At 39.7% G+C, this 14,224-nt stretch overlaps 1 protein-coding gene across 2 annotated transcripts in view; it reads left to right on the plus strand.

Moving 5' to 3' along the window:
• Nucleotides 1–14,224, plus strand: part of ascc3 (activating signal cointegrator 1 complex subunit 3) — a 260,611-nt gene that overhangs the window by 187,923 nt on the left and 58,464 nt on the right. For both annotated transcript variants that reach the window (XM_067399556.1, XM_067399566.1), the window contains exons 15-20: nucleotides 3,957–4,148; nucleotides 4,691–4,915; nucleotides 7,814–7,933; nucleotides 8,071–8,235; nucleotides 8,627–8,713; nucleotides 8,808–8,984. In XM_067399556.1, coding sequence (XP_067255657.1) covers nucleotides 3,957–4,148; nucleotides 4,691–4,915; nucleotides 7,814–7,933; nucleotides 8,071–8,235; nucleotides 8,627–8,713; nucleotides 8,808–8,984 — 966 coding nt within the window. The remainder of the gene's footprint in view (nucleotides 1–3,956; nucleotides 4,149–4,690; nucleotides 4,916–7,813; nucleotides 7,934–8,070; nucleotides 8,236–8,626; nucleotides 8,714–8,807; nucleotides 8,985–14,224) is intronic.

Here is a 14,224-nt window from a genome sequence, read left to right on the forward strand (position 1 = left end):
GGCATATGGCATCTGCAGCCGTGAACACGCTGCTCGGATTGCTCCATATGTGGCCGCTTCAACACTGGCTGGCGGCCGGGTCCCGAGCTGCCATCGCACCCTCATCCGGTGGTCGGACCCCTTGTTTCTGGGGGTGGGAGTGCCCCTCGAACAGGTGTCCAGGCATGCTGTGGTCCCCTCAGACGCCTCTGCCACTGGATGGAGGCCACGTACAGGCCTTGGACGGGGTTTTAACTGCATTGGCATATAAATTGCTAGCAGTAAGTCTTGCACTGGGCCGCTTCAAGGAGCTGCTGTCAGACAAGCACATACTGGTCCCCTCTCCCTGGCACATTCCTCTGGGGAAGGACCTCCTGACTCAGAGACGGGGCACCCTGTGGCACCCGCGTCCTGACCTGTGGAACCTCCTCGCGTGGTCCCTGGACGGAATGCAGAGGTTCTGAGTGATCTCCCGTAAGTGGTCGTAGACACCATCACTTCCGCTAGAGCTCCTTCCACGAGGAGCCTCTATGCGTTGAAGTGGATCTGTTCGTCGAATGGTGCTCCTCTCGCAAGAGGACCCCCAATTATGTTCGGTCAGATCTGTGCTTTCCTTCCTGCAAGAGGGCCTGGAGTGAAGGCTGACTCCCTCCACCCTCAAGGTATATGTTGCCGCTTAGCCGCACATCACCATGCAGTTGACGGCAAGCCCCTGGGGTGGCATGATCTGATCGTCAGGTTCCTGAGGGAGGCGAGGAGACTAAATCTGCCTCGCCCTTCCTCCTTACCCTCTTGGGATCTGACCCTGGTACTTACATCTCTCCGGGCTCATCCCTTTGAACCTTTGCAATCGGTCGAGTTAAAAGTACTGTTGAGAGCTCACTCCTCTAGAGGAGTGGCTTCTTCCTGGGCGCTGGCTCAAGGCGCCTCGCTGACAGATATCTGTAGAGCTGCGGGCTGGGCGACACCCAACACATTTGCTAGGATGTATAGCTTACGTGTAGAGCCAGTATCTTCCCATGTACTCGCTTCAACCTGCCGGTAGACGCATTGTACCTGCTCTTTGTATCGGCTTGCAATGCCATTACCGCCCTCTGGGCCGGATACGTGCATCTTTGACTCCAGTCGTGTTCCCCAGTTGGCGAACCCTGTTAAGCTCCTCCGCCTCCCCTTGGGCTCGGACATTGTGGAGTGTCTGTTGCCAGGCCAACATCCGCTCCTGATGTTGTCTGTTGGCTGGGTTCCATATGTCGTGACCCCTCTTTGTGAGTGGTCCCATATGTGTATCATCCACGGTCAAGCTCCCTACGGTGAGCCCGTGTCTTTCCCTGCGCAGAGTTAACTCTGCTGTCACCTGTCAAAATGAGTCTCCCCCTAGTTACATGGGGCCATTCCAGGGACTTCGTATGCATACTGCCCTAGTGTCAGTCCATATGTATTCTCCACGTAAATTCCTCCCAAAGGGTAGGTAGTGGCCTCCGCAGCGTCCCCTCGGGTTCGCTTCCAGTGTAGTCTAGTTTACTTAGTGGGTATATCGGAACAGCAGTAGACTCTCTTGGCGTTTGCTCGCCCCTTTCACCGTCCCATGGGTGCGACAGGTGGCTTGAGCTTGTGCTGAGCACTGTGTACTTTCGTAACTGTGGCGCTTTAGTTGGGATCCCAATTCGTCGGTCACTACTGATGTACATCGAACGTGACCGTCTAAAAGGGAACGTCTCGGTTACGTATGTAACCCTCGTTCCTTGAAGGAGGGAACAGAGACGTACGTCCCATCGCCAAAGTTTCTGTACCCTCGCTGCAGTGTGGACACCAGTTGTCTCCTCAGTGAAAAACAGAGTGCGATTGTATCTGCTTCCTATTTATGTCCCCCAGATGTGGGCGGTGCGCATTATGCAAATAGCGCACACCAATGTTCATTGGCTTGTTTTAGTTCTCTCGAACCTGATAGGGGCTCTCTAGCAATATCCCAATTCATCGGTCACTACTGACGCACGTCTCCGTTCCCTCCTTCAGGAAACGAGGGTTACATACGTAACCGAGACGTTATTCTGTATGACTGTGGACAATTTCCTAAGCCCCAATTTCCTTACCTCTTTGTGTCATGGAGCTGTAATGTTTGGCAGTATAATGGTGACATCAATGTTTTTTTCCATGGGAAGAGTCCAGTACACGATTTCCATAGTAAATATTTGTCCAAAAGCATGCAAACTGGTATAAAAATCGATATAACTTCTATTGTTTACATCCTGTAAGCGCTATTCACGGGTGCGCTGTCATGTTTATTCGACGAACTGTCCACATCTGGCGCTTTATTCAATGAAATATAACTTATCACTGTATTTAGTAGAGTGTCTGTAAATGAATGAGAACAGCCCAGAAGATGTCCGATGAAAACTGGACACAAATACATGTATAAAAAAAAAAGTGGACAGGCGCTTTCAGTGACGTGTGATTACGCACAGGCAAACATAAGTGGGGAAAGACAGCAATGGCAAACTATTGTGTTGTCATGTAACGTTAGCCTATGCAATAATGATTACGCCAATGTGTTGATTTGCATAATCTCGCATGTAATACATTGTTGTTTAGTGTGCGTAACAATTTGCTTCCAGGAAAAATAGCGCACACCCACTGGCATGACGCAAATATAAGGGACACACACAGCTGCTGGCCACTAGCACTTGCACTGCTAGCATAATCTCGCGTGTAATACGTTCGCCAGCCATGGATCAGCGTCGTGCACAGAAGTTGTTTTCTCCTGTTTCTGCATTGGAAGAATTTGTGCAAAGCAGTGATAAAGAAAATGTGGATTATTCGGAGGAGAGTGCTGTATCTAGCGTCTTGATTGACCATCTTGGTCATTAGCTGCTGATGTAAATCTGCCATCAGGGCAACAACAGGGTGGGTATGGTTTATATTGCTGTATGTAAAGGATCCTTTGCGTTTGAATAGAAAAATTGTAAACTGATGTAAATCTGCCATCAGGGCAACAACAGGGTGGGTATGGCTATATGTTGCTGTATGTAAATGATCCTTGGAATTTGAATATAAAATTTACGATTGTTTAAATGTGCCATCAGGGCAACAACAGGGTGGTATGGCTGTATATTGCATCTCCAGGTGGCCTTTTTGGAAAGGTGCCTAGACATGCACTGAAATAAATGATTGTAAAAAAAATTCTTTTGCTTGTATCATCTTCAAATTTTTAACATATATTGATTAGACATATGGCTTTAGTTTGCGTATGTTTCCAGGCCCCTTTGTATCTGCCTTTTGCATTTTTCATTTTCATAAACAATTATTATGGAAAAAAAAAATATCCATTGTTTTTGAGCTTTTTTATCTCTCTATTAGTAATTGCTAGAGTAATTCTGAGTCATAGTAAACTGTCAAATGTCAGTTTTCAAATGATACCTTGGTTTTGTGTGTAGTCTGGAGGACTTGTTAGCAGCAACCATTTTATTTTGGGTATGGAATTTTTTACTACCTGGCCAAAAGTGGGGGTGACTGGTAAGGGGTTAAAGGAAAAGTCAGCTCAAAATTTAATTTCTAAGATTTGGTCCTCCAATGGCAATTTAATTACTGACCCTTATAGTATCACTATACATTTTAAAGATTATTACTCTTTGCAATACATGTCAGAACCCCCCCACGGATAGATCCCTTATGGAAATTATTTTTGAACCATTGCCCATACCTACAATAATGGACGCAATGAGAGAAGAGCTAGAATTACCTTTTTCCACAGAGGAGTGCAAGCAATTGAGAGTATGCAGAATGGCAAGACCCCTGGGCTGGATTGGTTCCCTGTTGAATATTTTAAGAGGTTTTTCAAACACTTAAAACACAGCTACTAAACATGTTATTGGACTCCTTTAATAATGGCTGCCTGCCTCCAACCCTCTGTCAGTCTTGTATTTCCCACTCACTCCAGACCAGTGTGTGACTGCCGATGTGTGTTGATGTGTGTGCCACAGGTGCAGCGCTCCAGAAACAAGCAGATGAGGGAGATGTTTCCTGATGGCTTCGGGATCCATCACGCCGGAATGTTACGGCAGGACCGCACGCTGATGGAGAACATGTTTTCCAGAGGATACTTGAAGGTTCTGGTGTGCACCGCTACGCTGGCCTGGGGTGTTAACCTACCCGCTCACGCCGTCATCATCAAGGTCAGAACACATTGCTGCATTATTGAAGTGCCCCTGTTATGCATTACCTTTCATGTCGTGTGCCTCCCAAAAGAAAGAAGCAATTCTGAACTGCAGTAGTCATTTTCAATCTTACTTTCTGCACAAACCCAGATTGTAACAAATTTGCATAATGCCTCTGGTCTTCATTGGCTGCTTGTGAACAGCGTCTACTTTGCCCCGCCCTCAAACACTGTAGTTGTAGCTGAGACTGCAAGAGTTTGGTTCATGTTGTCGACAACAGATTGGGCCATCTGACCAATCAGAGCAGAACGGCTCTCAGAAAGGCGGGGTTAAGAGAGACTGAATCCTTGATCAAACTCTTTCAGACACTGTGAGAAAAGAGCTGATGCTGCAGTGGATATTATGAAAAAATTAAAGTGTTTTTGACCTTGGATGAATGTGAACCTCATGTAGGAGATCTGAAACAAACTTCAGAACCTTTAAATAAGCATAATAGGGGCACTTTAAACATAATTCTGGATCTTCAGAAGGCTTTAAATGATTCCTGTCTCTGATATCAGGGCACTAATATATACGATGCCAAGCGTGGTGCGCTGGTGGATCTGGGCATCCTGGACGTAATGCAGATCTTCGGTCGGGCCGGACGGCCACAGTTTGACAAGTACGGTGAGGGAACCATCATCACGACCCATGACAAGCTGAGCCATTACCTGACGCTGCTGACTCAGCAGAACCCCATCGAGAGCCAGTTCCTGCAGAGCCTCGCTGACAACCTCAACGCTGAGGTACAGCCCTCACACCTGATCCTATCGTGATCATGATGATACCTGCCGTGCCACAGATGAATAAGTGTTTCAAGCTCCTAATTGTCAATTTAATAAGTTCATTACACTTTACTACACTTCCCATCTACAATTTACAATAAATCATATATTGTTTAATTGCATTACACTTTCTATATGCTTTTGCCAAAACAGTTGTAAAAGAAGAAATGAAAATAAGGAGCAATTACAGTTTTAAATAGTTTTTATTTGTATTTTGTTGTAATGCACAGATGTATTAGTGCTGTCAAATCGATTAATCGTGATTAATTGCACCTAATATAAAAGTTTACAAACACACACACACACACACATATACATATATATATATATGTATATATATATATATATATATATATATATATATATATATATATATATATATATATATATATATATATATATATATATATATATATATATATATATATATATATATATATATATATATATATATATATATATATATATATATATATATATATATATATATGTATATATATATGTATATATATATATATATATATATATATATATATATATATATATATATATATATATATATATATATATATATATATATATATATATATATATATATATATATATAATATCGCATAGTCCTAAGTATTCAGACCCTTTGCTCAGTATTTAGTAGAAGCACCCTTTTCATCTAATACAGCCATGAGTCTTTTTGGGAAAGATGCAACAAGTTTTTCACACCTGGATTTGGGGATCCTCTGCCATTCCTCCTTGCAGATCCTCTCCAGTTCTGTCAGGTTGGATGGTAAACGTTGGTGGACAGCCATTTTTAGGTTTCTCCAGAGATGCTCAATTGGGTTTAAGTCAGGGCTCTGGCTGGGCCATTCAAGAACAGTCACGGAGTCGTTGTGAAGCCACTCCTTCGTTATTTTAGCTGTGTGTTTAGGGTCATTGTCTTGTTGGACGGTAAACCTTCGGCCCAGTCTGAGGTCCTGAGCACTCTGGAGAAGGTTTTCGTCCAGGATATCCCTGTAATTGGCCGCATTAATCTTTCCCTCGATTGCAACCAGTCGTCCTGTCCCTGCAGCTGAAAAACACCCCCACAGCATGATGCTGCCACCACCATGCTTCACTGTTGGGACTGTATTGGACAGGTGATGAGCAGTGCCTGGTTTTCTCCACACATACCGCTTAGAATTAAGGCCAAAAAGTTCTATCTTGGTCTCATCAGACCAGAGAATCTTATTTCTCACCATCTTGGCAAACTCCATGCGGGTTTTCATGTGTCTTGCACTGAAGAGAGGCTTCCGTCGGACCACTCTGCCATAAAGCTCCGACTGGTGGAGGGCTGCAGTGATGGTTGACTTTCTACAACTTTCTCCCATCTCCCGACTGCATCTCTGGAGCTCAGCCACAGTGATCTTTGGGTTCTTCTTTACCTCTCTCACCAAGGCTCTTCTCCCCCGATAGCTCAGTTTGGCCGGACGGCCAGCTCTAGGATGGGTTCTGGTCGTCCCAAACGTCTTCCATTTAAGGATTATGGAGGCCACTGTGCTCTTAGGAACTTTAAGTGCAGCAGAAATATTTTTGTAACCTTGGCCAGATCTGTGCCTTGCCACAATTCTGTCTCTGAGCTCTTCAGGCAGTTCCTTTGACCTCATGATTCTCATTTGCTCCGACATGCACTGTGAGCTGTAAGGTCTTATATAGACAGGTGTGTGGCTTTCCTAATCAGGTCCAATCAGTATAATCAAACACAGCTGGACTCAAATGAAGGTGTAGAACCATCTCAAGGATGATCAGAAGAAATGGACAGCACCTGAGTTAAGTATATGAGTGTTACAGCAAAGGGTCTGAATACTTAGGACCATGTGATATTTCAGTTTTTCTATCTGCAAAAATGTCAACAATTCTGTGTTTTTTTTAACTTAAATGATTTTAGCAAATGGCTGCAATATAACAAAGAGTGAAAAATTTAAGGGGATCTGAATACTTTCCATACCCACTGTGTATATGTATGTATGTATGTGTGTATGCAAACATACGTATGCATAATATACACACACTCACATATTATAAGCATAAACTTGTATGTTAGATTCATTAATTGATTTAACAGCACTATTATATATATATATATATATATATATATATATTATTATTATTATTATTATTATTATATACAATGTATCTAAGTGTGTATATGTGTATATAAAAATGACAGAAGCACAACAAAATTACTAAAAAGTAATTCTTAAAATGAAACTGAAAATCTAAGCTAATTTAAATTATGAATTAAAAAATAATAATTTAAGGTTATATAAATCATCAGTAGAACCACAAATTGTTCTTACACTAAACTTAAAGTCAGGCTATTTTGTCTATTTATTTATTTATTTTTTGTACTGAACAAGGACTTTCACTTTAGTTTTTGTTTGTTTTGCAAACATGTTTTTAATTTATTTTTTTCTTAGAAAAAATATTTCACTGCTACTAGAATGTGTTTTTGTCTTTCTATAAATGATAATAAGCTTGGAAAAGAATTAAATGAGCTTAATGAACACATCAAGATGTTTAGAGTGGCTGTTCCTGACTCTGCCACATGATGGCAGCATCTGCAAGTGCATTCCAGCAGAACCTCCTGATCAGTTCATCCAATAGATGGTGCAGTGACATCAGACATCCGTTGAATGCTAGATTAAATCACCTCAGCATACATCGCCTCACTGTGTCTGTGCATGTCATATCAATTATCATATTGTGTCCAAGATCTGAATTGCATAGTAATATTAAACACAAAACACACCTCTTAGGATTTTATTTGATCTAAGTGCTTGAAATGTGACGCTCGCTTATTTGGTGTTTGGTTGTTTTGTGCAGGTCGCTCTAGGGACGGTTACTAATATTGATGAAGCCGTCCGGTGGATGAGTTACACGTACCTGTATGTGCGAATGAGAGCCAATCCACTCGTGTACGGAATCAACCACAAGGCCTATCAGGTGTTCATGCTCTCATAATCTCTTGTTAATATTCTCAACTCTTTATTTTCGGTCTACATTCCTTTCTTGTTATAGTTTATTATGTCAAATGACTTATTATTTTAATAATAGTTAATTGGTGTTGTGCTGTTGTTTAGATGGACCCGCAGCTGGAGCTCTACAGGAAGGAGTTAGTGGTGGAGTCCGGCAGGAAGCTGGATAAGGCGCGGATGATCCGTTTTGATGAGAGGACTGGTTATTTCGCATCCACAGACCTTGGCAGGACAGCCAGTCACTTCTACATAAAGTACAACACCATTGAGGTGAGATAAGCCTTTAATCATGAGAGTTAACTTTGCAAAAATCAGGTACATTTTTAGTCATTTGCATGACATTTTAAAAAGACTAATTATTGCTTTAGTTCACAAATTTATATCTTTGATGCTGAGTCTTTTATTCACATTTAATTGATCAAAAGTGACAGTAAATGCATTTATAATGTTATAAAAGATTTCTTTTGAACTTGTAATCATCAGATTATCATGGTTTCCACACAAGTGTTTTCAGCATTGATAATAATCATAAATGTTTCTTAAGCAGCATATCAGAATGATTTCTGGAGGATCATGTGACACTGAAGACTGGCGTAATGATGATGATTGATTTGCTTAATGTATATTACAAGCATATTTGACTCTTCTTTCCATTCAACAGACATTCAATGAGCTTTTCAACTCGCAGAAGACCGAAGCAGATATTCTGAGCATTGTTTCAAAAGCTGAAGAATTCGAGCAGATCAAGGTGAGAGGTCATCGATTCCACTCAGACAGAAGATGACTGTAGTGACGGCTACAGGAAGTGTGAGGTGTGTTGATGGGTTCTGTGTGACGCACAGGTTCGGGACGAGGAGCTGGAGGAACTGGAGAAGATGTTGTGTGATTTCTGCGAGCTGCCGGCGGCCGGAGGTGTGGAGAACGGCTACGGCAAGATAAACATCCTCCTCCAGACGTACATCGGCCGCGGGGAGGTGGACAGTTTCTCCCTCATATCTGACCTGTCTTACGTCGCACAGGTGAGACAATGTAGTTTGTCTTACTTTTATGCTTCTTAAAAATGATCATTTCAATGGGAATCGGTGCAATGAAGAATTTTCCCTGAAGGAGTTCAGGTGGCGAAGAAACTTCCTAATGCGAGTCCAGTTCAATTTTGGTGAAATTCGACACTTGTCTCTTGGTTTAGCGTGACCTCTGTGTAGGCAGAGATTTGTAAGTTAGCAACAAAGCAAAGGTGAAGATCCACAATGGATGAAATGCTCATTCTGGAGGTGTCTGTTCAGCAAGTTTTGGAAAACACTTAAACATTTTCAGGCAGCCTCTTTTTATGCATAATTTTATAATATTTTACGTTGTCATTATTAGTAGTGCTTAATATGAAATTTAAAGAACAAAACGGAAACAAGCTACAACACAATGGAAATGGTCCTGTGCTCGCACACAAACGGGGCCTACAATATAGGGTGCAACGGGACTAAAGGCACACCTAAAAATAATGTGCTTTTCACTACTCTCAAAGTGCATGATTGCAGGATATATATATATGTGTGTGTGTTTGTATTGAACATTGATAAAGCAACAGAGTTTGTGTGAAAATATATCATAAAAGTGGTTAATTTTGTTTAAAAATCTTAAATGTATGAAGTGGTGAGCATGGGGTAAAAGGCATGCAGTATTCATACAAATACTTATATGTTTTAATAATGTCTAGGTTAATACTTAGAAGAACCACTTTAGCAAAATGTGTACTATTTTCTGTTTATTTTGATAAATAAAATAATTAATTTGTGTTCAATAAATATACTGTCATTAAAATAGGCCTATAATAATATAAAAATACAGAAAGAAAATTACTTTAAAAAGTAAAGATTATGGAAGCATTGAAGGAGATCCCAAAATATTAATATAGATTTACAGTAATAATAAATTATATTTTATTATATGATATGATTAATATAATATTTTTAAAGGTTGAAAAATCATTCAAGTTTTTTTTTTTTTTTTTTTTTTCCTGTTTCTTGTCATTGTCTCTTTGAAATGTTCTATGTTGCCTTAATGCCAAAATAAAAATATAATATTAAAAAAATATATATAATATTTTTAAATATGATTGTTGTTGATGATTCATTGTAAATATGGGTATTATATCGATTAATACCCAATTTGATATATGATATTTGCTATGTGAATCTAACCATGTCATGTCAACAAATGGAAAAGTTATCCAGCTATTCATTATGATGTTAATTATTGTGCCTTTTGCCCCAACATCAGCAGCGCTTTTTACCCCAAATACCATACTTTTACATATTCTTCCATTATTGAAAAACTATTGCTTGAATTACATTGAACAAAACTGAAAATCATTTAGAAGACCTTTGTCTGAAAATACAAACATTAATTTAATTGATTCTCATTTGCTACTTAAATCAACGACGTTTTAAAAAAAACATCAGATATTAGATCAAACTACCTCAGAATCAACTTTGCGTTGCTGCCCGAGATCGCTTCAAACAGATCAGACAAATTTGCACGTGCATTTTGAAAAGCAGATATTTAGGAAAGTGCTGTGGGAAATTTTTAGGAAACTTCATACTAGAGGTAATGGTCTTACAATATTACTAATTTTACCAGGGTTTTTTATATATTTTATGAAACTTGTGTATAAATGACTTGGCTAATGTTTTAAAAAAAGGGTACTACAGCAAAGTTTTCAAAATTTGGATTTCGTTTGACCATTACCTCTGGTCTACAGCTTTAATGCACCCTCTATAGTGGCCGAGAAAATGAGCGGGAGCGTTTCTGTGGTGCTGTGGCTTGAGTCCACGGTGTTGTTAACTTGTGGCCTGTTAAACATCAGCATCTGAATATCATGGTTCTTGTGTCATGGTGGCACATTTGAAAGTGTTGAATTGAGGTGTGGATGAAATCTACTTATATTGTGATGTGAATATCCATAGGTGTTGTGTGGAAAAGACTATAGAAAATAGATCTCCTTTGTGTTCATGAAAAAAACAAAAAAAAACATACATGCTTCAAGCAACATAAGGACTAAATGATGACAGAAATCTTGAGTTGAACTATTTTGTAGTGTTTATCTGACTCCGAGGTTAGGATGGGACGTCCTCTCTGTGGAAGACATCTATCCGTGATATCTGCGATTCCATTATAACAGCTTCCATGTGGTCAGATAGTTGAAATAGCTCTGAGAAATTCCCTCTTTGCTCCTAATCCGGCTGATTTCAGACGTGCAGCTGGGATCCGGCAGTGGGAGTCATTTCCGTGTCAAACGTATGTTGATTTTAAATCCAGACCTGCTCTGATGCTCGGCTCTGAGATATCTCTCTCCGTCACCCTTCAGAGATTTTAGATGTATATGTTTAGATATACACACACAATTATTATTTTGATGGTTTTTGCATCTGTTCAGGGATGGAGACTCTTCCCATTATTCAGCTGAAGATCGGAATGGCTCCGAAATTTTGTTGGAGGAATCGACAGCATGTGAATGTGAAGTGTGAGAAAAGGCTCGATTCTGAGCTGATGCATCTTTGGAGCCAGTTCTGTTTTTAATGATTCAGTCGAACCCCAAATCCCAAAGCATTTGTGAGTCACCTGAGTGTAAATAAGAGGCTGTGTCGCTTGTGCTAGGAAAAAAAAAAAAAAACATTTATTTTTTATTTTATTTTTTATTTTTTGAATATGATAAAAAAAAATGTGTGCGCTGGCTAGTAATTTTTTTTTTTTTTTTTCAGTAAACGCTGGCAGGGAAAGAGTTAATAATCTTTTTCTCTCCTGTATGATTTCATATGAGAACTTTTGTCCTCCTAACTGAACTCCTTTCCACAAATTGATCATAGAAATAAAAACAGTATAAATAAAAATGAATGAGTTTTTTCTTAAGCCGAGTTCAGACTGCACGATTTTCACAGTAGTCGGGTCACTGTTCTTTTCACACTGCATGACTATCTTGGCCAGCATTCAGTCGCTGTTGTGTTCAAATTGCACGATGGGTCGGAGACAGAAGGTTTCACACTGCATGACTTTACAATAGGAAGAATCGCCGACAACTCTGTCTGGCACGCAAACTATGTTTCACAACCAAACACACGCGAGATGTGACAAGGAAACAACGCGATATCACGCGTGCAAGACCGGAGTTATTATTATTATTGTGCTGTGCACTGATTTGCAGCGAAAACAAGAAAAAGAAAAGAAAAATATGGAGAAGGAAATGGTTGGGGAGACTGTGGATTGTGTGTTCTGCAAGAGAGTTGGAGGTAAATACATAACTTTTCAATGTGCTGCTGTTGCGGATGGTCAAGCAAATGTTTGTGCTTTGTTTCTATTTGATAGAATTGTAATGTTTATGTGAATGAAGCTATGCTTGCTGATATTGTGGTCTATAACTCCTCCCCGAACTCCCCGCTGCTCTGTATCTCGCTCTCTCATTGGCTGTCGGTCATCGCCGATGTAGTTTTCAGTCAGAACACTTTTCACACAGCAGGACTTTGAATCGCCGACAGGTCCAGATATTTAGCATGCCAAATATCTCACGTGTGTCGGCGACTCGTCGGCGATTCTCTCAGATCACGTCTTTGCTCATTCACACTGCGTGATTGTCACTCGCGTGAACGAGCACCGATTTGCCTGTGATTTCGGGCATTTGTCTGCGATTTCTCAAAACCTGTCGGCGAGCCAAAATCGGGGCTAAAATCATGCAGTCTGAACTCTGCTTTAGTCTTCGTTAGTGCAACCATAATCAAAGTACTCTCTCAATATTCAAAGTGCAAAGAGAGACCAAAGTTGAAGCGACCGTCATCCAATTGAATTAAATGTTTTATTTATTTATTTATTTTTCTGTAAGAAGCAAAACGACAGTGGAAACGTAATGTAAACGTAGCAGTGGCATATTCTATCCTATTTCACCCTCACACTCCATCATGGCAATATCACAAGACAGCTTTTCACCTCGAACAAGAAATCTTGTTGCGTTTTAATCTCGAGGATTAGTTCACTTTCAACTTAAATTTTCCTGATAATTCACTCACCTCCATGTCATCCAAGATGTTGATGTCTTTCTTTCTTCAGTCTAAAAGAAATGAAGGTTTTTGATGAAAACATTCCAGGATTTTTCTCCTTATAGACTTCAGTGGCCTCCAGACGGTTGAAGGTCAAAATTACAGTTTCAGTGCAGCTAAGGGTCTTAACTAGAGAAACCATCAGCCATTTTCTAAAAAAAAAATAAATAAAAAAAAGATACATTTTAATCATAAATGCTCATCTTGAACTAGCTCTCTTCTTCTTCTCTATTAGAATTCCAGCAGTGTAGATGCTGCTAAGTGTATTACTGCCCTCCACAGGTCAAAGTTTGAACTAAATGTTATATACTTGCACTAGCATATTGTATATGACAGTTTAGTTCAAACTTTGACCTGGGGAGGCTAATACACTTAGCAGTGTCTGCACTGCTGGAATTCAAATAGAGAAGAAGAAGAAGAGAGCTAGTTCAAGATGAGCATTTGTTGTTAAAATGTATAAAATTAAAAAAAAAAAAAATGAGAAAATGGCCGATGGTTTCTCTAGATAAGACTCTTATTCCTCGCCTGGGATCATGTAGAGCTCTTTGAAGCTGCACTGAAACTGACATTTGGACCTTCAACCCATTGGACCCCAGTGAAGTCCACTATATGGAGAAGAATCCTGGAATGTTTTCCTCAAAAACCTTCATTTCTTTTCGACTGAAGAAAGAAAGACATCTTGGGTGACATGGAGGTGAGTAAATTATCAGGAAATTTTAAGTTAAAAGTGAACTAATCCTTTAAGTTGAAGGTCACATTTGTGAAGTTTTGCAGGAAAAAAGCTTAATTGTTGTCAATAGTGTAGAAGCACAACTCACACACTAAAGTCTCATTCAAATCAAGCAGCTTTTAGAATCTGCATGACTAACTTAAACCCGTTGCTCATTTTGCCTTCATGTGAAATTCCAGATCACATGGATTCCTTTTGAAATGTTTCTATTTTGCTCATTAAAATTTGCTGCACAAAAAAAAAAGTGCATCTTTAAACTGGAAACCATAAATTTGCACTAAATACCCCTGAAATACACAAATGTATGCATTTATTTCAATTGATTTTAAGTAGTGATATTAGCAAACTGTTTTCTCAAAACACTATTGTGTAATTAAATCTTTAAAAAAATATCCTAAATAAAATAATTTGTTTGTCACCTCTAACATCACAAGTAGATTTAAAGGTG

This window comes from Chanodichthys erythropterus, chromosome 2 (genome assembly GCF_024489055.1).
Source record: "Chanodichthys erythropterus isolate Z2021 chromosome 2, ASM2448905v1, whole genome shotgun sequence".
NCBI classification, from domain to species: Eukaryota; Metazoa; Chordata; class Actinopteri; order Cypriniformes; family Xenocyprididae; genus Chanodichthys; species Chanodichthys erythropterus.